This window comes from Rousettus aegyptiacus, unplaced genomic scaffold (genome assembly GCF_014176215.1).
Source record: "Rousettus aegyptiacus isolate mRouAeg1 unplaced genomic scaffold, mRouAeg1.p scaffold_m13_p_4, whole genome shotgun sequence".
In the NCBI taxonomy this organism is placed as follows: domain Eukaryota; kingdom Metazoa; phylum Chordata; class Mammalia; order Chiroptera; family Pteropodidae; genus Rousettus; species Rousettus aegyptiacus.
In genome coordinates, this window is record NW_023416307.1 from 33,984,952 (window position 1) to 34,009,853 (window position 24,902).

At 33.6% G+C, this 24,902-nt stretch overlaps 1 protein-coding gene and 1 pseudogene across 1 annotated transcript in view; both read left to right on the top strand.

Annotated features, from left to right (window-relative positions):
• The first annotated feature begins 305 nt into the window (after nt 1-305).
• On the top strand, nt 306-424 carry LOC118602415 (annotated as a pseudogene).
• An 8,066-nt stretch (nt 425-8,490) lies between these two features.
• Nucleotides 8,491-24,902, top strand: part of NAALADL2 (N-acetylated alpha-linked acidic dipeptidase like 2) — a 798,563-nt gene continuing 782,151 nt past the window's right edge. Inside the window, exon 1 of the mRNA XM_016156514.2 lies at nt 8,491-9,543. Within this exon, the coding sequence (XP_016012000.2) occupies nt 9,501-9,543 (43 nt within the window). The 5' untranslated portion in view covers nt 8,491-9,500. The remainder of the gene's footprint in view (nt 9,544-24,902) is intronic.

A 24,902-nucleotide genomic window follows, 5' to 3' on the forward strand; every position in this document is an offset into this window, starting at 1 on the left:
GGGAAAAGTATGTTAAACAAAGGTAGTCTCTTAAGGTTTGTTATGGAGATTCAGTCCCTACCTTCTCCATTTATAAGAGTTGTTAAGAATCCTCTTTCTAGTAGCAAAGAGGGAGATGCATTTTACAAATAGAAGGAAATATCCTTTTCAAAAAGAAAACTTGTACCCTGTTTATAGAGCTTTTGTTGCATCTGCTGGTTCTCAATGGCTTTCAGCTAAAAATAATCCATAAACTTAACGAGGCATATTTTGGCATAGCATATTATGATACTCTATAATACATTTATCAAAACTTATATAACAATGTTTATGGCGATGCCATCCTGAACAAGCCTGATCCCATCTGATCTCAGAAGCTAAGCAGGGTCCGGCCTGGTTAGTTCTTGGATGGGAGACCACCTAGGAAGACCAGGTGCTGTAGGCATAAAAAATAAGGGATTGTAAGCGGGCAAGGTTCTTGCAGTCTGTGAGGTCAACTAAGGGTTGACCTCAAAAACAAAAACAAAAAGCAAAACTTATACAACAATGTGTTTAAATAGGGTTCATTTTATTGCATGTAAATATTCAATACAGAAGCAAGATCGCACCAATTTTTATTGTTATCAACAGTGAAAGAGAGTATGGTAAACATTTAAAAAATGTTTTCTTACATTGCTAAATGCATGTTTCTCATTGGATCAGATTTCTGAATTTACCCTTGAGATTGATCACTTCTTAATTTACCCTTGAGATTGATCGCTTAATGGAATCATCTTTAGCTCATTAACAATTTGAAACTCAAAGAAAGCAATTCTAATATGCTAATTTGATGGTAAAGATAGACTTATATTTACATAATTTTGCATATTTACATTATAATATTTGGGTAAGGAAATTGAGAAGAAAGCTCTCATGACTTGATTATTAAGAAGCCAATGGTCTCATGAAAATGCTTCAGAAGATGGGCTAGAAACTTACCCCAAACAAGACTGTACAGAGAGAATTGGACCCACTGGAAAGTGAATAACTCATCTAAAATTATTCAGATTCTACTTTAAAGAAAAAAAAAAAATTTTCAGACTAACAAAAGTATCTGAGGACAGATAAGTCCAGAATTTGTGATGTCATAAAATAATCATTAAATTAGAAAGTAGAATGTTTTCTTTAATAGTTTAAATTGCTTTCCAAGTTTCTTGATGTATTTGACACTTTCATCTTTCTTTTCATTATTTAACTTTTATTTCATTAGGGTCTAATAGGGGTAATTCAGTCTTAGATTATTTCTTCAAACTAAATTATTATTGTGCATTTCAAAATATTATGATTTTATATTTGTCACCAATCTGAAGTAAATAATGAGTTTATTAGATTTTAAGAAAACTAAAGAAATGAATCTCTCTCTCAAACAATATATTTGAATGTGTATATACATACATACTTACCTATGTATATACTAAGGACTGTGATTCCAGGAGGAAGTTAGAATTTGAGGCTTATATGCCATTTTAGGTTGTACAAAGGAAAAGGAGTTCAAAACTTTTGGGGGACAGAAGAAAATTAGGGGATGATACAGGGAGGGATTTTATTGTAAATTAAGTGTTACTTAGCATGCTATTTGTTCTATGAGGATATGAGTCCTTTTAGGTTCTAAGAGTTGTATCCAGAGTAGTTCTTTTTCTAGAAAGGAAGAAGTAGACACCAGTACAAATGGTAACTTATGTCCTGCTTTCAAACATAAAGTGGAAAGGCAAAGAGCTAATTAATTGCCTCAGCTCAAAACAATCCTATGGCAAAGTGGCGTAACTGGGATTGCATATTCTTACTTCAGGGAAAAGCAGGAATACCAGCAACATTTGAATGAATAATCTTTTTATGTTCTTTATTAATTTTACTTTAAAGATTTTAGGACAAATATAAAATATAATGCTATATTATCAATTAACCAGTCATCAAGTATTTATTGAATGCTTATAAATCTGGAAGATCTAAAAACATTATCTCAGAAATGCTCTAAGTGTGTACCTTGAGTGTTGGAAGACAGGGCCATTTTTGCCCTGTATATTTTAAAGATTAGAAGGAAATATTTGTTTAATTGATGTTAGGATATACAGAGACTAAAAGTTTTAGAAGAGAGGTGAAGGACATGATGAAATAAGGATTTAAAGCTAACTTTAGCAATGGCATGACTATCTCTATTTTTATGTTTATTCTTTCTTAAAACTTCTCACATATGTGAGCTCCTCATTGCCCAAGGTGATCAGATACCATATTTTCCAATGTCATCCTGGATTTTTTTTCTCGCAAACGTTTCTCTCCATTAAGCCTTTTATTTTGTAAAATCTATCCAGAGAAGTGATGTTAACCTCTTCATTTCGTCTCTATTTATTTTCTCATTTTGTAAATATGGTTACTCTAAAAAAGACAGCAGCCATCCACTTTCGATAAAGTCTATTTTAAGTACAAGCTGCTTGTGAGGGAAGGTGGGAGACTTTAATCCTTTGTCTTCTTTTTCTGTAACAATGCTAGCTGGCAGGTAGTCAGCAGTGAAAGCAGAAGAGGCTGTTTCAGAGAGAACGCATTCTCAGAGGAAAGTCGTGGCCCATTATGATGTTGAACAAAGTAGTTCTGTAATCATTTTTCTAGGAAAGCTTGTTATGTGATACTTTGACTCTTCCTTTAAAAAGTAGGGGAAGAGAAAGGAGCAGGGGAAGGGGAAAAGGAAGAGGAGGGAGAAGGGAAAGGGGAATTCAAAAAAGTAAAGAGGACAAAAGAAAAAAAAAGAAAGAAATATAAAAAATTAGAGAAAACTTGACAACTTTATGAATTGAAACCAAGGCCCCTAGTGTTAATTTTAATCAGTGATCATTGTAGTTATTGTGTTTATTTTGGACATGTTTATCAATTATTAATATTTTAAGTTGTGGGAGGAATGGAGTGTTTCTAAAGACAGTGAGAAGGTTTACTTTTTACCTTAGCTTCACATGAGAGAAAGCTGTTACCCCCTGAACAGCCGTGAAATGTTGTGTTTACCTAGTATTTGCCAAATCCCTGCAGCACATATTTGTCTTTTATTAATTTATTTATTTTTTTATTTTTATTTTTTTTTTGGTCTTTTATTTGTCTTTTATTAATTTATTTTTTGAGCCTATACATGTAGCGGCTGAAGACTGGAAAATATTTTATATTTTACCTCAGCATGAATGACTGAATTGAATTTGCAAAATATTACCAGAGCTGTTTTTAGATCATTCTTTGTTGTGGAGATGAAATTTCTTTTTTCTCGATTGGTCATTTCAGGATGTTTTGAGGGAATGAATTGATCTTCAAGTGAACGATACCTTTTTAGCATTTTTGTTGTATTTTAAAAAGATGAAATTCTATTATTATTCTGTTATCTTGGTGTTCCTATTAAATCTTGATGTTCTAGAGTTTTGGCTATATTTTTCTCCAGCTTTATTGTGAATTTTTAACACGTCCTAAAATTTTCAAATTTATAAGTTCTTCATTCTGTGCAATATCAGGCTGTTAGCTTGCATATTCCTTTGGGTTTCTCTCAGAGAGTTTTGCCAATTTGTTGAACAGTGATTGTTACATGTAAATTAGTCGTGTGTGTGTGTGTGTGTGTGTGTGTGTGTGTGTGTGTGTACACTCAATTGACAAGGCTGTTTGCTAAAAAGAGTATATCACTTTAAAACTTTTTGGCAATAAAGACAAGATTTCATGGGATCCTTATAAAAGTGCACAAATTACTATACACTATGATTATAAGCTTGTATTTAATGTTGTGTTACACAGTTCTTCCAATCTTGAATAATGTTATTCCCAGCAGTGAATTCAAATACTTTGTAGTGCAGGAGAGGAAAATTTTTCCCTTCTTCCCTTCTCGGTTCTTTGTCTTCCTAATAATTAAATTGACACAAGACAGATAAACAGGAGAAAAGCAAATTTAATTACATACCGACAGGAGTCCCATAAGAATACGAGACCTGAAGGGCAGCCAGGTAACTGAAGCTTGTATAATGTCCTGGGCTAAGTAAGAGGATAAGGGGTCTGAGGATACAACGGGGATGAGACCACTTACAGAAAGGCTAATGGGATGTTTGGGAAACAAAGGTTGTCCTGTTATGCAGGTAAGTTTCTTAGGTTAAAAGGTTTCTCTGGTAATAGCTCTTTTCCTGGTATAGGCCCCCTTTTCAATATAAGTTTAGGTAGTTGAGGAGCAGGTGAAGAGCTTTACCTGAGTTTTAACTGGGTTTAACTCAAATAATCCTTGTGCCTAAGTGACACATTGTGCCTAAGTAACCCTGTCAATGGTATCACAATACCTTGGTACCTCTATATGTCTGTTATTTTTAGATGAGTCATTCTATATCTTGATTATGTGAGATAATCTCTAAACCATCAGTAATTTTTAGGTGACTCTGGTGTCTGTGTGTGTGTGTGTGTGTTTTACATATAATTAATATAGTTTCTTGGCTTCTTTATTAATAAAACTATAGTAGAAAGAACATTAACATGACAATACTCGCGCCATTATGACTTATCTTGTTTTCTTATTAATGGATGTTTTATACTACTGAAACAAATTCTTTGTCCTTCCTCAACATGAATTTTAAGATTTAGATGCAGTTTTCTAATAAAAATGGTGAAGTAAAAGTTTAGTTATTAGAATCAAAAGGATATTTTTGCCCATCTGTTAAGCCTCATACAAAGTATTAAGTAGCTCTTCAGTTTTTTGACCAATTTTTTTTCTTTTATATTTGAATGTACAGAAAATTCAATATGATTTTGTGCATATTGTATTCAGCTATTTAGATTTATGATATCAAGTATGCTTGGGGATTCCAGAGAAGCCTGAGTAAATGAACTAGATGTTATTGGAAGATTAAGGGTCAGAGGAATGGAAAATTGTGGTGATAAAGTAGTGACATTATTGAGTGGGCTGTGGAACAATGAAGACATGTGAGCATGGAAATAGCATGACTATATTTTAGAAAGATCACTTGGACAGATATAGAGAGAATGGATTAGAAGAAAGGAACAATTCATTTAGGGAGTTACTGTCTTGGCAAGAGATAATTGCCTTACCTAGAGGAAATGGAAAGTTAAGGAGGTGGATTTCAATGACTTTAATAGGACTTAGTGATTATTTGGGGAATGTGGGAAAGTAAAGACAAGGATAGATCCTACATTTCTGTCTAGAGCAACTAGGCAGATGATAATACTCAGATCCAGAAGGAAAGAAGTACAATATGTTAGGCCAGCTTTCCCAAGCATGAAAAAAGTTTGTTTAATTTACCTCTACCCATTCTTCTCATATAGTAGTTTCCCATCCTTTCCTAGTTTACCTAGCTATTTTGTTTCTAATGATACTCAAAAGTACTTTGTAGCTATGAGGATCAGAAAATTCCACCCTAGGAATTCTTGGTTATAGCTTACATGAAGGTGAGTTTCTCAGGTGATGAGTTTCTCCAGGAGTAGTTCTCTTCCTGGTTAGGAGGCTCTTTTACAAATGGAAATTTCCTTTATAAATGTACATTTCCTTTATAAAAGAGGACACTTATACTCTATTTTCAGACAGGTAGGTCAGGTAAAGATTTCCTTGAGTCTGCTCAATTGCCTGCAGCTCAAAATAATCCACATGCCCAGAGGCATATTTTACGGTAGCATATTCTGGTACTTTTCAAGTGCATCCACCCAATTCTTGGAACTGTCACCTCAAAGATCCATTCCGGTTGCTGAGCATGGAATTTCTTTCATTTAATAGCTTGCAGGATTATCATTTGAGAATTATAATCCCTTTCTTTCCATGGATAGCTATGGTTTTAATCAAATTGTTTGTTCTACTTATGTTATACTTTTCATTGAGAGAATAAATACCAGGTTTATGTCATTGTTAGATGTATTGTGACATTTTACAAACTCAGAGTCCCATACTCCATAACATACAATGTTAGTATCCACCTTAAAAAACTTTATATATATATATATATATATATATATATATATATATATACATGTTCAACTTTCCACATATATCTTCCCATGTAAATCAGAACTAAACACTTCAATACCTACCCATCAGTTTAAACTGCAACATCGGTTTCTTCCTCCTGTGTAGTTCTAGGTAGAACCCTCCAATTGAGTGATAAAAGAAAGAATTTATAATATCCTCCTTTGCTCACTCTCTTCCTGGTGTTTGCTTTAGAAATAGAAAGTTGATCATCTAAATTTTTAAAAAATGTGCTCAGTAACTTACGATAAAATCTTTGAATGCATTAAAGACACATTCACTCTCATAAACTTTCTTTCCAAAATTCAGAAAATCTTGATAATTTTAATATATTAGTTTTAATTTCATCATTCAGTGAAGCTATTCTGCCTAATGACACCCATACCATTTGTGCGCGTGTGCTGTTAAAAAACAAAATTCAGATGAGTAAATTTGAAGATCTAATTGGTTTTATTAAGTGATTCATGAACGAGGCAGAATCTCTTCTAGCAACTAGTGCTCCCAGGGTTGTACAAAATAAAAGGTTTTTGTAGGAAGAAGGGTGGGGCAAAGGAGCTATTAACAAAAGAAAAGAAAGAATTATTTTTAGATCAGGACATCTTTTTGGGGGTGTCGGGGGAATAAGACTTTTTATCCTGCAGATTGCTTCTTCTTTCTACTGTGGGGATGGAGAGAGCCTACCCAGCAGATTACTTCACTGGTGTTGAACAGAAAATTTCAGACTGGTTGATTAAGATTTTGTTTCTGCAAGAAGTAGAAACGATTAGTTCAGGTATTAAATCTAGTTTTGGTATTATGGACTTTAGCACAAGTAACTCCATTGTAGACCTACGGTTTTTTCTTTAACAATATTATTTTAAACTAATTCATTTCTTTATTTACTTCTCTTTGAGTTGTTTTTTTTTTTTTTTTTTGAGATTCTCTTAAGTGCCCTCATGTCTGTTATCCTGCTAGCTCTTAATTAGCTGCCCTTGCAGATAAACCTACCTACCCACCCCCTTCTCTTTTCACTTTTAAATTTTAACTTGTCATTTTTTTGTAGTATCTTATACCATCTTTGCTAATCTATGTCCGCCTTTCTGATCTTAAATCCTTTAAGTCATCCTTTCTGATGATGGTAATTTTATTCATCTTTGCAAAATTCGTTGAAGGCATAGTATGTGGTAGTAACTGTGCTAAGTGCTAGAGATATAGTGATGTACAGAGAAAAGGTCTTTGACAACAGCTTACAAGGACAAATAATTAAGCACTACATACAATAATACTACATACAATAATACAATAATTAAGCACTACATACAATAATACGATAATGAAAGGAAAAGTTCTGAGTTGTTAAGGAGCATCTGGAAAGTACATAGAAAAAGTATCAACCAAGACTGGGTTCAAGAATTCCTGCATATGAATTAGACAAAGGGCAGATGGTGAAGGAACAACTTTCCTAGGCATTCAAGACCAAGAGCAGGGAGGAGGAAAAGAGAGGGAGGGAGAGAGAAAGAGAGAGTGGTGGGAAAATGTATCCTATGTCCCTGGCACTTTATTAACTTTGAAACTGTTTCAGTATAACTGAATTTATATTTATATTACTTCCTGTGCAGGTACAACAAGTTTTGAGGTTTCTGGTGTTTATATTTTTACTTTTTTTTTTTTTTTTTTGGCTCAGGAATAGGACTTCTCTATTCTACTTTTATAATGATTTCCAAATGCCATAATTTTGCTAGTAGATAATAGATGCTTTATACCTATTATTGACTAATTTTAGGTGCCTACGGCAGGTATGTAAATACATTTCCAAGTTTTTCATAATAAGTGAAGATTGATATGTGTATTTCTTCACTTATGGTGAAGTCAGAGTGTGATGAGTATAGTGTTTTATTGACAAACATTCAATGTCAGGTTACTTTTGGTAAAGTACATAGCATGATATATATGTTACATTATGCTATTGTACTAGCAAAAGAGTACTCTATTCTGAAACAAATCTCGACCTAGATTTTAAATCAGAGGTTTGTGGCATTAGAATCATGGAATGGGCCTTAGATATTAAATGGTCCAACTCCCTCATTCTACAGATGAGGAAATTGAGACCCAGACAGGTAATGAAAGAACTTTAAATTAACTGTGATGATTTTTTAATGCAGTGTTGGTTTTATTTCTAATACTTTTGAGAAAAACTATTCCCATTGTTTGCTGTTTCTTTTGCTTACATAATTTATGTAATCAGGTTATTTTTAATAATCTAGCAAACATGATCTACAGATTCTTTTAAAATTGAAAATTAAAGAACTATTAAAGGAGGAGACATTTGAAACTTGGACTTTTTAAAACTAGTCTATCCAAAGCTAAAAGTTAAAGAATTCTAGAGAAAGAAAGTAGAGATTGTTTTTTTTTTTTATATTTGATGTCTAATGAGAGGCAGAACTTAAAAAAATTTACTCATTTTTGTCATCTACTTCCTCTCTTACTTAACAAATGATTTATAAAGATAAATTTCCAATTTTGCTAGAGTCTATTTTTCTCTAAGGCACAAAAGTTTATGTAATACTCACCATGTTCCTGTTAAAAAAGGATCGCAAATATTGGTGTTCTTCTTTTACAAATGAAGACCTTGAGGCACTCCAAGATTGCATTGAATCATTTATTTAAGGTCTCTCAGTTAATAAATAACACAGTTGATGTCAGAACATAGTGCATCAGTGTGTTAGTTTGGCATGCTTTCTATTGGTCAGGAAGAGAAGGAGAGCAGGAGGGAGACAAGGAAGAAGATGAAAGAGGAAAAGGAAGAACTGGGGGCAAGGAGGAGGAGGAGAAAATTTTGCTTGTTGTGTGTTATGTGTTAGCCGCCATTCACAAGTTTTACACAGTCATATATTATTGCTTTTAATTTTCATAAAAATTTTCTGAAATTGCTATTATCCGCATGTTATAGTTGAGCTGAGTCTTAAAGAAGTTACATTCCTTGCTCACAATCACACAGCTAGTATTGGAGATACTCCAGAATCTGCCTCTCCACCACTGCACAAAACTGATTCCCATACTGTTCCTTATTATCTCCCGTATTTTTTCAAATGGACATTGCAAAATTAACTTTAAATTTTATTTTATTTCCATAAGGGAAGCAGACCAGCAACACTAACAAACAAACAAAACTGTGGCTCTGCTCCATGGTGTGTTGATAGTATTGACATTCAGGGGGGAAAAGGTGCATTTGTTTCTGGACTAAAGTGAAAGCAGGGAATTAAAAGTTAATATCAAAACTGAAACAAAGCCACGTTTTGTGAAACACACATTAATAGCAGTACACTGGATCAAAAGATGTGATCTCACTTCATAGTAAAACAGGTCCTGCAAGCCCAGGTAACTCAGGAAGCAGGATGGTAATTATTCACAGAAGAAAGCAGGTAGTATACTGTTACAATACTACAGTGGAAAGTCAGAAGGTCACAAAGCTGGCAGGTAACTGAAACAACTTGAAGCTGCTTGGCCCCCTTTAAAAAGAAATTATAAAATGGGAGAGAATGAAGCAAGTTTACCTAATACATCCTTGCAAGGTAAGTGCCAACAGCCTCGGAAATGTCTGCAATCAGAAATATAAGCAGTGTAGATTACAACGTGTGTGCACGCGCGCACGCGCGCGTGTGTGTGTGTGTGTGTGTGTGTGTGTGTGTGTGTGTGTGTGTGTGTTGTGTGCCCCTCCCCTCCTCCCTGCTGAGTTTCAAGGTGTGCTTTTGAGGGAGGGGAGAAAAGGTGGGAATCCTTTCAGAAGAAGCAGGCTGTCTCCGTTGTGCTCAGCAACTTGACCACAGATTCTGTGGAGCTTGGGGAGAGCCTTATCCTTTCTCCCAGTGTGGTGGTGGAGAAATGGTGCAACCGACCTCTGATGCATTTTTCATTTTAGATCTTTTTTAACATTGACCGAATATGGATTTTTGTGTCTGCTTGTGCAATTTTTATTTGTAATCAAGTTTTGCTATCCCTGGGATTTACTAAGTGTCTTTGTAATTAATATACCTTTTTAAAATGTAAAAACAGGAAAACAGGATTTCAGAAGATATCAGTTGGGGAGAGCAGTTTATGTTATATGTCTTACTTAATCAGATACCTTTGTCCTTTGAACGGATTGGCTTTGTTGACATTGGCTTGACTAGGTTTCTATGGTTAGGTTTACTGGTAGAAAGGAATACAATGAGCTCACACTTTCCACTTTTTTGAGTGAGAAAAATTCTTTCTTCAAAAAAATAGAAAATGGGTCTAGTGCTTATTTGTTGCCATAATTTTTAGTAGTCTACTTCTACTCTCTTACAAATTACTACCTCTACAGGTAACATTTTGATCAAGATTTTTTTAAAAAATCTATTTATAATGTCATTTTTATTTTTTTAATTCTTTTTTTGTGAAGGTACCAGCAAGAAAATTCTCAAACCACCCAGTTTTCCATTAAGTACATATAAAACTACATCTATGAAATATAACACATGCAAGAATGACAATATGATCATGGACATGCCTGGTCATAAAAGTATAGCATCTAATTTATAGAGTTGAATTCTTTTCCAGAATGCCTGCCTTCTTTATTTCTTTAATCTTTTCTCAAGTTAATCTGTTTAAGAATCTGGGAATCTTATTTCTATTTCTTGATGTTTTCTAAAAATGTTTTTGAAATACTGCATAAAATGCTATCATGAAGCATTTTTAATTTAAAGATTAATAAAAGAAGTCATTTATTGCATTCCATTAAAGAAAAACAACAAGATAAAAGGCTCATTTAGCATAATTCTATGAAATAATTTAATGTGTTTTATAGACAAAATGCCATTATGTATGTGATTATAACATATACATTCATTGTTTTAGTGATATCTTTCCTTAAGAAAACATACTGTAAGTATTTAGGTTGTTAGATAGTTATTCATATAATAATAATTTTGTATAAAATATATATGACCGTTTGGCCACCCCTTACACAGTGTATCCTAGCCTGTGCGGATATATCACTTGTGTCTACATTCAAGGGATTGAAATACATTGAGGAGTAACTTGCCTTTCCCCTTTCCTCTAGCCTCTCCCCTTTCCCCTTATTAACATTCTTTGTGTCAGGATCATGGATAATATTTACTTCTCATTTTAGAGCTCTAGCTTTTGTATAAATTTTCTGTTTTGTTTTCACTTTTTGTTTTTCTCTGACACTTTTATATATGCTATGTTTCTGGTAATATGTTTCACTGGAAAAGGGTGATTGGTATATACATACACAATTATTTTAAGAATTAATAAGCAGTATAAATCAGAAAAATGCCCAAATTTAAAGCAAAAGCTATGGTAAATAATTTGAACATTATGGTTTGAGTTAGAAAATTATGTGCCTAGATCCATAAACCTTCTGTCATTGGGGAATGCTCGTGAGAGCAGTTCTGTCCCAAGGTATTTTATTTTGTGCACTCTCTGAAAATTTTTCAATAAGGAATTTGTTCTTCTCTGATCTTATCTGAGTTGAAAAGTATTCTTGTAGGTCCACAAAGAATTCAGATATGCTTTCTTGGAGTATTAAAATGCTCCCATTCCAGTTGTATTTGCCTTAAGATTATTAAGTAAACCTAATCAGGTGAGAGTTAATAAAAAATGATGGTACTTCAGTTGTTGGTTTTAAAATATTTCTGGATTTTCTTAAATTATAAAGGAAAGCAGTATGAGGATAATTTGTACCTTTATTTGTATGTGTGAAGGTAAGTGATTTTGTGTTTAATATTTTATGAAAAATTTCAAGATATATCCTAGAATCTTCATTTATGGAATGATCTTACATTATTCTGTTTTCTGTGCAATACCCTGTCCTATATCTGAGCTTCAGTTTAAAAATTATCAAAGTAAATAAAAAGGCATTTTGAGATGTTGTTTAATTTTTGATTCTGAGGTTCTCTGAAATGATACTAGTTATTATCAGCTCTACTTTAAATGAGTGTTTGCTAACCAAAATTACTATATTCAAATACTCTGTTCTGTATAGTAAACATATGGATGATTTAGGGTTTTGGTATGAAGATAATAAATGACAGTAGGTTATAATTAGAACTCCATCATGTACTTTGAATAGCGATTCTCTAAGGCCCTGTATCCAGATTGTCTAGGTTCATTGGACCATCTCTAGTCACAACTTAGATGACTAGCCATAGACATTGTCAAAGATTATTTATTTTAGTGCTATTTCCTGCAGGTCTCTGACTCATTTCTATAACCTAGAAGCTGGTTAAGTGTGCCCTGTTTGGTGGAGCCCATAGCTATCAACATTTAGTATTTCCAGTGGTATTGGAAACCAATTTTTTCACAAATGAAAGTGTGCTCATTCCAAGGTTATCTTCAGCTTACCGTGTTAACAGATATCAATTATCTCTTTAAACATAAAAAAATAATCTCTCTTTCAGTCTCAATGAAAAGTAACCCCACAGAGAATTATGTAAAGATTTTATACGTGAAGGTTTATAACATTCTCAGGATTCACAAAATAGAATTATCTAGGGTAGGATAGAATGCTAGAATTTTCTTTCTATTTTTTCAAGCTATAAATAAAATATATATGTAATATGACAAAAGGAGAAGGGAGAGTGTTTTTAGAGTATTTTTATTTGCTGAGGAAAGAAAGCATCATTTCTTTGCATAATATCTGCAAATTCACTTATACCAGAGTGGCACTTGGTCAATCTGTGAAAGTATTGAAAGATCTTGGCTAGGATGACAAGATGGTAACAACTTCTTTCCTGGCAGGCATCTACCCAGAAAATGCCTTAGGCTGAGTTTTCCCCAGAGGCTACCCTTGGGCATATGAGGACCCCTCCTTACCTATTATCTGTCAGGAAGGGCATGTATTTTCGACTTCTCCCAGGATTCCTATTAACTAGCAGAGCTGACCATAGTCAGAATTGTAAAAAAGAAAGAAAGAAAAAGAAGGAAAGAAAGAATCTATCATTATCCACCTTTATTCCTCATCCACTAAACCCCCATACCTCAGAACTCAGTCTCCGTGAGCTTTTTTCATTTTTTTCTCCTCTTTCTTGATCAAAGCATGTCCACGCCCACCTGCCTCTTTTTAAAAGATATAATATACGATTTCATCCTTGGAATTATTTGAATAAAAGATATCTCTGAGTTCAATGAAGGAACAACCTTATGAGAGATTTCTTTGAATGGGAGTCTCCTCTGTGCTGCTCAACACACCTTTGTCACTCAGGCTGCCTGCTATCAGCTCCCTCGATGTGCCTGAGCATCTTCCAATTATAGCCCTCCTTCTTACCTCAGTTCCTCTTAGCCCTCGAGATCTAGGAGACCCCTACTCTAAAGCCTGCAAAAGACTAGAGACCAGGGGAAAATGTTCCTAAATACAGAAGAGTTGGCTTGACCCTGCAGGATGCAAGGTCAGCAGTCAGCAGAGAGGAGAGGACTCTTCATCAACCCACTGAAGGAGGATTTGACTGTCATAGTTAGGGAGATAAAATCTGTAGAATGTTAACATTTTCAAGGTAGAAGGGAGCTTAGAGGGGCTCCAGTTCAGTGTTTCTACTTTGGACAGTAGCAAACAGAGATTCTGTGAAGGTGATAAAATTGAGCTTGATTTCTTAGAAGAGTTGCCAGGTCTGCTCCTTAGCTGTCCAGAGCCTGTAATTTTATAGGGGAATTTGGCACATTATTTTCTGTGGGCATTTACTTTTCTATTCCAAAAGGAGAAATCAGGCTTATAAATCCTTTCTATATTGACATCTTTTAGTTTCTATAGTTATGACCTGGAAAGAATTGTTCAGTATTCAGTGAGATTGTTGAAACCTGGTCCATTCAGGTTTGGGTTTTCTCTTGAGTCTCACAGTTTCATTGACTTTTAAGACATTTACTTAACTTTCATCACAAATAGGAGAAGTCGGCGGAAATGTTTCTCATGATACAGCCATTTTAAAGAAATTGTTCTTTTTTTATTTGGCTAGTGAAAGAAAAAAAAAATCTAGGCAGGAAGGTGCCTTAGTATCTTTGCTTCTAAGTTGCAGCCTCAGGGCAGCAGTACTGTATACCCCAACCTGTTATACTGGTTTGGTGTTCATATTTATTTTCTGTGGTGGAAAAAAAATATCTCTGCATTCATCATGGTAAACCATGCCTGTGAGTGCCTTGAAATTTTTCTAAAACTTAAAGAGGTCTAACTAGTTTGTGACTCTTCCTTCCCAGCCTAGAGAATATCAATGGTATTTTCAGTTAAGAGAAGTGAAAGGACACAGAGAGAGAGCACGAGAGAGAGATATGCAAGTTCTTGTTCCAGGAGGAAGACTTTCACTAGCTCTTAGAGATTTTTTGGAACACATGAAGACCTGAAACATTTTGGCGATGAAATTTAGATATTGAGGTAACAGGGTTTTTGGTTGAAACTTCCAGAAGCTCTGCTGGAGAGAAGTCTTATTATCTAAAGGCAAAATCGAGCCCATTTGGAGTAAGTAAAATTGCAGAGAATGTCAAGGCATGAAATCCCAGGTGAGTCTTACCTAGTGGGTTAAGCAAAGGCGAACATGAAGATGGCCTGGGCTCAGATAGAAAGCAGAGAATCCTTGGAGCTGGCAAATGAGATTAGGAGATAAACTCTGACATGCTATATAAGAAATACATAATGAAAGCAACATAACTGAGCTAAGGAGGCCTTTTTTTCTTGTCGTTACCTTATTAGAAATTAAATAGCAAGCAATATACTTGAATGGAACATGAGATAAAGGTGGTTAGAAACGGTCCTCAGTTAAAACCTGGTGCTGGAGGGAAAAGTCAGTTCTCAAACACTTTGAAATTTAGAGTTTGTTTTTATACTTTAAAATGGTCTGGAAGCACATTTTAATTTCCTTTGATTTAAATTATATTTTATGGCACTGAAATTGTTTTAAAGGGAAACATTTTAAGGTTCAATTAAAGTCATTATAAAATCTTCTTGAAGAAAAGGCGATGCATACCTACAGGATGACTTGATTGTTTAAACATTATTATTAATAATGCAATTAACTTTTTTCATATATTTAAAAGGTTGGATCTGCCTTTGAATCTGCTTTTTTTTTTCTTAAGGTAAAGAAATAATGGATGCAGTAACAAGTTGATGATTATACATGTATAAACACTCTATAATTATTACATTGTATGCCTATTCTCTAGATTTTGGAAGGGGTTTAAACAATTTTAGCTAACTGAGTAAGACAGTAAGCCAACCTTCTTTGTATCACAGTTTTTTGGGGGTAGGATTATTAACCAAGCATGTACTTGACTTATTATTGGAAGGTATTCCACTTGATACCTAAGTGAAGGAAAAACGGGTGACTGAGACGATTGCAAAGAAAATGTAATTAGGGTGAAAACACTTAAAAGGGTGTTGAGCTTTAGTTGATTCCTTGAATTTCTAATCTTCTCATCAGGAAAAGTACATGTAAATAGTTTTATTTGACAAGGCTATTTTGTTGCTCTGTTGATCGATATTTAATCATCTCCGCAGTTGAACCCTTTGGAAGGTACATTCATAAATGCCTTTATAACATATTGAAATGCAATCCATCTGTCTTTTTTAAATCCTTGATCATAGTAATGCACATTGTGTAATGTGTATTAAAAAATTAAGTGTGACTTAGGGGATAGGTATAAATTCCTATCTACTAAAAACAAACAAAACCCAAAAGAAAAATGTTTTGAAAAGTCATTTACTGAAATTAATGTAGTTCATATAAACAGCAAAAATTATGTGTGTGCATCTGTTAAACAACACAGTAAATTTGTTGTGTGACTTCAGACCTTGGTGAATGATTCATTTTGAGAACAGATTAAACTCTTGAAATCTTTCTATCTCTATGGTCCTTTTGTTTTCTCAAAAGTTAGTTCCTTTGCAAAAAGAACAAACTGATTAAAAACAGACTCACAAATATAGTGGTCAATTTGGTGACGGATAGAGGGGAGGGAGGTTGGGGAACTGGGAGAATGGGATGAAAGTTTAAAGAAGTACAAATCAGTGGTTGATAGTTGGCCAGGGGGATGGGGAGCATGGCACAGGGAATGCAGTTAGCATTAATATGATGGCTAAGTGGAGGGCCAGGGGAGGGAGGGAGCAACTGGGGGGGCTCATTTCATAAACTGTAGAGATGTCTAACCAATGTACTATATACTTGAAACTATTTTAAATAAATAAATTTAAAAAAATTAGTTCCTTTGTAAACCACATGAGAAACAGAGAGGATTATTTTCCTTTTTGTTTATGAACTTTAATGCACTCATAGATGTCACCTTTTTCCTTAAAAATACTGATAAATCTTGAAAATTCTTCATCACATACATATTACTTGGTGACAGGTTTCAGAGAGGAAAAATATACTTTGCTACAGAGGAGGAAGTTGCTTCTACTCTGTCAATTCTTGATTATGTTGTTATATTGTTCTTGGCTATTGTTATAAACACAGACAAGTATCTAAGAATTTATAGAGAAACCTAGAACTTTATAGAAAGTTTCATAGAGGGGACATGATGTAAACTGATTGTGGCAGGTTTGGTAATGTAGAATAAGTGACCGGAAAGAAGAAAGCATTTTCTGGTAAAATGAACAACAGAAACAAGGAGAAGGGAAAGAAATTGAATCTGTCCAAGTATGTACTTGCTTTATTCTCCTACCTTACTGAAAACATAAAGAATTTTTGAAGAATTTATACTTTAAAATAGGTTACAAATTACTAAACATAATAGAAAATAAAGTTAAAATAGTGTAACAGTTAAAATTTGTATAGAAAACACATGCCAAAACATTCTAAACAGCTACCAAACAGGTCACAGATTTGCTTTTAAAGCTTTCTAATAGCCAAAGGAAAGTAAGAAATTGATTTTAAGATTTGTGGTGTTCAAATAATGTAAAAATGCATCATTATATGAGATTAAAAGATTTCTTCATTAAAAGTGGCGAAAAAAATTAGAATACTTTCTGTAGATCACAGGAAACAAGCCTAACTAGAAGAGAGGGTTTTTATTAGGCAACACTGAGAAATAAAGTCAAAAAAGGTATAGAGGTAAAGAAAATAGTATTATTGAACTCATCTCAGAATCTTGACATGGACAATTTACTTTTGAGCTTCTTAAGCTACTGCACCAACCTATCAGACATTTGTCAGGAAAAAAATATTATACTGAAAAAGATTTGTATTAAGGATATAATAAATCTGAAAATAAAGAAGGGAAAATAAAACAAATGAATAATTAAGAAATATAGACAATGAAATTTATGTACATAATTGAAAGCCACACTATTAATATTTCAGAATATAAAATAGATCATTTGAATATTATACTGTTAAATATGTTTTATAAACTATGGTGTGTCTCAGGTGTGTTTCCTGAGGTTTCTATTGAACTTTGTTTAGGTGTTTTATGTTCGTTTTGATTGCTGACGGGTTCAGTATAGTCACTGTGGCAGATTTGGTTAGGGAAGGGAGAAGTAGGGAAGGCAGGGACAGAGAGTAAGAATAAAGAAAAGCACGCCAGTACTGATAATATTCACGTTTCTTCGTAAACATATTTAGAGACTTTATAAATTTTAGGTGCAATGAGGTAATGAATGATGTTACCTTAAGATTTTATTTTTGACAAAGGTAAGTAGGAATTGTGGTGGAGAGTTTAGTAAGAAAATAATAATGTTTTCATTCTTGAGTTTGAGTTCCCATAAGTTTTAGGCTCATATTTTACATATTTTTTCAGTTTATCATTTGACCTCTATAAATTTCCTTTAGGTATCATCTTTTTTTTTCTAGATTAAAAAACTTAAAATATTGCTTATATTTCTAGGAATTAATAATTACTAAATTCCACTATAACATTGGTATTTAGTTAATAGAAAGTTCTGGCAAGATCATCTTCACATGAAATTCACATTTACCTACATCAATTAATTAGTAAATAATTGATCTTCATAATCACATAAATGAAAAGGAGAAAGAACTAGTATTCATTGGGTAGTAATTCAAGGCATAAATTTACTAAGCTTATTTGAATCTCACAACTAGCTTGGCCTTCTCTTTTCCTCTAACACAAACACCAAGATGATTCCCTATTAAGACAGCTAAGTACTTTTAATTTCTGTGAACTTCCTATGGTTTGCTCCTTCTTGCCATTCAGTTATCAGATCATCTCAATGATACCTTCTCTAGCCTATAAACCTAAAGTAGCCAGTCTGTATCTTAATGCCTGATTTTAATTCTTTTACTATTTTACCATGAATCATTTTCTTTTTTTCCTTTTTTTTTATATTTCTCTATTGCCTATTTCCTTGCGATAAAATACTCTCTGTGATGAAAGACAATAGCTGACTTGTTTATGGCTGTGTGTCTAGTGCCTAGAACCACAGCTAACACAAGTATATTTTCAAGTACGTTTAATATGTTCATAAAAAATGAACATAAAATGAAATTTACATTTTTTCTAACATGAAAATTATTTGAGCATAAAATAGCAATCACTTAACATGGTAAATGCAAAACAAAATAAAACAAGAAGCCTCAACTAGAAAAAATATTGGCAAATAAAAATGTCTTAAAATTGCAAGAGACCTTTTTCTAGAAGAATCATAGTTGATATAGAGTCTCTATTCTATGAGATTGAGAGCAATGTATTGACAATCAAAACTAGGGAATTTGTTCCTCCTCATTTTCTCTAGTTCTGTGTTGCAGTGACTTTGGTTGGGGTTACCTAGATGAGCTCTCAAAGAGTCTAAGTGTGAAATAATAATTATTATGGTGGTGGTGGTGGTGATAGAGGAAATGTTTATTAAGTTTATGCAGTATGCTAGGGACAGTTACAGTGTTAAACATATTTATTTAATCTTCACAACAACCCAGTAAGGAATATATGCTCAATAAATATAAATATAAATAATTATATAGCTCTATCATCTTTACAGAAAGATAGATGCCCTTCTGCTCTATTTCAGATTCATCCTCATTATCATTCAGCATTGCATAGTGATAGAGAGCTGAGTTCATATGATGATAGTGAAATTTGACAAAAAATAAATTTGAGAGATACTTGAAGTTAAATTGATGTTTGTGTTAAGTATGGAAACAGGAAGAGGTTGTGAAGACTAGATTTCTGACTCAGGTGACAGAGATAATAGTATTTTTAACTGATTTAGGGAGTAGTTTTTAGGAGAGAAATATACCAAGACTGTTTTAAACAAAATAATTTTAAACTATATGTGTTAGGTCTTAATGAAAATATCCAGGAGATAAATTGAAACAAACAAACAAACAAACAAACAAACAAACGAATAAAACTAGACCTTGGGAGGTAGAACTAGGATGAAATTAAAGAGTTGGAAATTATTACACTTAAGTCATAGATGACATGGTGAATAAGTGAGAACATACAAAGATGGATGCTAAAGTAAGAAGAGAAGACTGATGATAGAATCTAGAAAACACTAACATCTAAAGGTAGAGCAGAAATGGAAGAAACTGAGATGAGGTCATGGGAGAGAGAGAAGATAAAGATGACAGAGTTTGTGAAGTGACAAGTGGGGATTTCTATATAAAAATCGTGAAAATTTTTAAATGACAGAATAAAGACTAGTTAGAATTTGGTGATTCAAACTTGGAATTAAGGTGAGACATGAGGAAGAAACAATTGGAGAATTACCAGGAATGAGGTGAAAGGAGAAGGCAAAATTATAAAGTCAATCATAAAAAAACTGAAATAGTAGTTCAATAATTATGCCATGGGCAATACTCATTGTTAGGAAGTGGGAGAAAGAAGAGTCAACAAAGGAGGTAGTTACAACACAACAGTTCTATGAGGTAAATATAATTTTCACTTTTCACAAATGAGGAAACAGTGTCAGTGCAGGAGAGGATGAAGGTGGTAAAATAAAAGGAGTGACTGATGAAGATGAGGGCTTGGAGCATTAGAGTAACTTTAAAAAGCCAGGAGAGAAGCCTCCTTTGAATAAAGAAGATTTAGAAGGGTAAACATAATGACAGATTCACCGAGTTGCAGAGAGGAGTGCACTCGCTTTAATGGGGCTTGTGCCAAATGGCCTGCATCTTTGCTGTAAAAGATGAGTTCATCCAGCCAGGAGTTAGGGTGGGGCTATGTGTAAGGTGTTGAATACATGAAAGACAAATAAAAGGACTGGCCAGAAGTAGCCTCAGTGATGGAAGGAGATTAGTGTCAGTGAATGTGGTGGGGAAATGCCGACCGATTATTAAGAGAGTTTTCATAGAGGCATGAGTAAGTTTGGTGTGAGTATGAGTATATATATTTGTGTGTGCGTTGTGTGTATGTGTGTGTGTTTTATTGGCCTGCCTACAGATTTAGTTAGAGATTATTGTTCTGGAATATTTAAACTTTAACATGTAACACCCCACGATAAGCCTATTCCAGCTAGTTATCTTCAGATTGCGTGCTCCTGGACTAAGAAAAAACTAGAAGAGAGAGTACATTTTATTACAGATCCATCCGGCTTTTGAAAAACAATGGAACACTCAGGCTTCTTCACTGCCAATAAGATTTTATGGTGGTATCTCATCTGTATAATGTTAGGAAAAAGCCCATATATACAGCATGAATATGACTGACCTATGAGACTCTGGGATGATGGAGATGTATTTCAATTTGATTGTGTTTGAAGAAAGCAAAATAAGGTTAGGTCTATGCTTATCCACTCAAAAATTTCAAGACCTTTAGATAATTAGTGATTCATATTGGGGTTTGTATGATGTTGTTATTATTATTATTAATGAAAAGAACAACTAATACAATTGGGCATTTAGTAAATATCGGAAAAGGACAAAGCTAGGATTTAAATCTAGGATGTATCTGACTTTATTCTTTCTTAATATCTACATTTCCTGGGAATACCATTTTAAAAATTACCTTAAAAAAATAAAGAAAAAGACTCTTCAAAGAGTGTGTCAAATAATTACCATTTTATATCCATGTACAAAAACTAGTGACTATTAATTTGTATTACTGTAAAGAGTAATATTTTATTCACAGTTTGTTCTATAATTGATATATCTGCTTTTCCAGGGGTACTATATTTTAAAAAACTCATGTAACTTTATGTATGTTTGGGTACATCATGATTTCTCATGTCCTATCTACCCTCACTTCCTTATGATATTTTCATCATACCTACCTTCCTGGCACTTTTATTGAAGGTGATAAAACTGAAGGAATAGTTTGAAGTAAATGGGTTCTACTAAATTTAAAAATGTTTTGACCATTAACCTTCAGTTTGAAGTTTTAGGTGACCAAAAACTGATATAAAGGAATATAGATTTTCCTCCACAAAATACACCTTAAAGAAGTTTTCAAACAATTGGTGCTTTGCTGATGCAGGGGATAGTTCCTCTTCAGTGTTTCTAACTTAACAAATTACATGTAAAAGCCATAAACTCCTTTATATCTTCCATAAACATAATAAAAAATGTTACACCACATAACTTTGACTTAGTCAATAATTCTCGGCTTAGCCTTAGGGTTTGAAGAGAAAATTATTCCTGTTACACATTTTAATTATGCTATAAACTTTGGGAAATAGCTATTGATCTTCAGCATCTGGCATCAGAAAGTTGCTGCTTTCTTGTTCTGTTGCCAGTGGAAGTATGCCGTTTAGACTAAAAATGAAGAATACCAGAGGAATCAAAGGTAGAAGATATACAGTAAAAGACAATTTTTGTTGAACTTGAGGAACTTAAATGTGAGGAGACTTAAAGTTCACCTTGTCTAAACAACTTTCTGCTGGGAACACACATTTGAGTTAAGTAATATTTTTACCTTGTTTTAAGAAAAAGTGATTATCTAATGGTACTTTTTTTATTTCTAACATTTTAATACAAAAATAGGTGGGTCTAATTAAAAACCTTTTTTTTTTTAACTAACATGTATAAGGTTCTCCAAAACTTATATAAAGTGATGAACATTGTGATTATTATTTTAGAAATAATTATTTCACAAATATAAATTACACGGATAAAAATCTCCTTTCTGTTAAAATTAAACAGATATCTAACATTTATGATGATGATGATAATGATGAAGATGAAGATGAAGAGAATAATTGCTATATGCTGAACTTTTGCTAGGGGATGAATTTCGCTTTAACTACTTTACTTTTATATGGCCAGACTTAAGCCTCACATCCACCAGGTGAGAATGGGTCTTGGTTTCCTCATTTTACAGAAGGCTCAGCTATGTAAATAACTGTCAGGATTATATAAGAACGAAATGGTAGAGCTGGTATTCAAACCCTGGTCTGTCTCACTTATGTAATGATGGTCTTATTGAATAAATAGAGCCTCCTTCAGTTGCCATTTTCAACAAGTTGGAAATTTTTCACAAGTTAAGAGCATTTACATTAAGTAGATTTATATTTAAACATACCAAATTTAGTGTTATGCATTTGTTCATTCAACATATATTTATTGACATATGATTATGTACCAGATAGTGTTAGGAGCTACTGAAGCTACATTCAATGAGTCATGGACCATAGAAACTCATAGACCACAGCAACTTGTGGTCTACCACAGAAGACATTAAAATGTTTATACACATATATATATACATACACACACACGCACATACACACATGTGTATATATATATATATGTACACACACACACACACGTGTGTGTGTGTGTACAGCTTCAAAAATCTCTGATAAACATTCTGTAATTATTCTTTTGAATTTCAGAATCTAAAAGGATGGTCATTTAACTGATACTGTGATGCCTTTGTTTGATCGGTTTGAGGGCCTCAGTATTTTTATGACCCCAGCCATTAAAGATGCTATTTTGAGAGCATCAGCAGAAAGTCAGTATTGGCTTTCTTACCACAAGGCACCCCTACCTCTGCACAGTGAGAGCTAATGAGTAGTAATCATCACCCATTTCTTTCCTATTCATTTCGTCCTAACCCACAATGTAATTAAATTCATTGTTTAAAGAATCTGTTAAGCATTTCATGTATATGATGCCCTTAATAGTGGCTCTGGATGCAATGGTTGGCACTAATCAATTTAACTTAGTTTTATGTAAAAACTAAAGCTCAAAATGTGATTTTTGAAATGTAATACAAAAATCTCTTTATAAAGAAAAGTGCAGTGTTCTCCAACTATGCTTTAATTTGGGACCTGACATCCACTTTCCACTGAAACATTCACATATATCAGGGATATAATCTGGTAAAGATAGGTTCTAGGCAGTCAATTTTTAGATATGATAGGTATAAGCAAAATTTTCACACTTGATTTAATTTTGTTTAAATCATAATCAAAAAATTGAAAGAAAAGCTAATGATAGGTACAGATTGTCTTTCATCTACTTTATAACTTCTTCAAGGATATATAAAAAGAAGGTATCTTAGTTTAATGTCTTTAAACAAACATTAATCATGGGATTTAGGCATTTTATAGAAGTTCATGTTAAAGATGGTATGGGAAGGCTGCTATATACAAGGTACTGATCCTGGGAATTTTATTGAAGTCACCTGATTGCATCCCCATAACAATATCTAAAGCTATTATCAGCTTTTAAGTTACCATATGTGTGTAAGTCGTCTTGCCTGGAGGCAAGTGAATGGAAAAAAAGGAAGTTTAAGCAGAGAGGTGATATTTGATTCCTCCTTAAAGAATGAAGAGTTCTCAGTTCAATAAATGAAAAAGTTACTTCAGAGATAAGAAACCAGTTGTACAAAGACATGCCAGCATGACTAGTGTGTTTGGAGAATTTCAAACAGTTTTCTATGTGCCCAATAAACTTTAGTTATTGGAGTTCTAACTTCTGGGCTAATGTGAAACATATTTCCAGCCCACTGATTACAGTTGAGGTTTAAGGCTAGCTAAATTTAAACAGAGTGGATGGCAATATCTTGTTTTTACTTCATCTCAGTATATATGTACCTATATAGTCAAGACCTTATAGAAGTAAAGAGGTTGATACCAAGCGCTGAATGTGTTCTAAAAATGAATTGGATGACGTCGGTATTTTTCCAAGCATGAATTTTAACAAACCAGGCTCTTTGTCCTCCTGGCAGCTGAATGAGTTGTACAGCAGTCAAAAAATCACATCACCCAAGACAGATGCTTACTGCATTTACTCATATAAATGGGACATTTGTAAAATATTTAAGCAGCAAAAATATACCCTGCATTGCAATGTATTTCATTTATATAGACTCCAGTCAAGGTTATTTTTCCTTAAGCTCTCACCTTCTCAATAATACTTTTATATGCATATATTATTCTCACACTCCAGAACCCTAGGTAAAAATCTCTTGAGGCCAGTACTTGCCATGACGTGTCATTCACATAAAATGCCTGCAGGCATATCACACATGTTTTGTCAACCTGTACATTCTTAATCGCTTTGTTGTGCACCTGCTACAATGCAACCTGTCAAATTGGCAGGAAATAGGGCCAGGAAATCCCCATGCTGCCTTCTTGTCCACCATACAAGTATTTTAACTTGGCCCATTAAGTATCAGTAGGAGAGACTGCAGTCAAGAAACATTGATATTTTGTTCCTGTATAAGAGCAGATTCTCGAAGAAAATCTGATCCTTCCCCTGAAAGCAGCCCACCTAAACTGTGGTTAACATCTTTGAAATATGCACACATGCTCATGTGCAATCTGGTATTGACCTTTCCGCTTCTAGGTTGCCTGACTTCTTTTACGTGTAACAAAATAAACTTAATATGAATGTCATTGCCTGACTCACTAATTTTCAGAAATAATCAAAAAAACAAGAGTGAAAAAAGTAGATTTTTGATGATAAATAATTATTCACCATGTACATACATGCAAACATTTGTGTAAAAATTCAAGAGAGATATGGACTTCTAGAAAACTTTTCACGGACTACCCGTTGACACCCCAGAT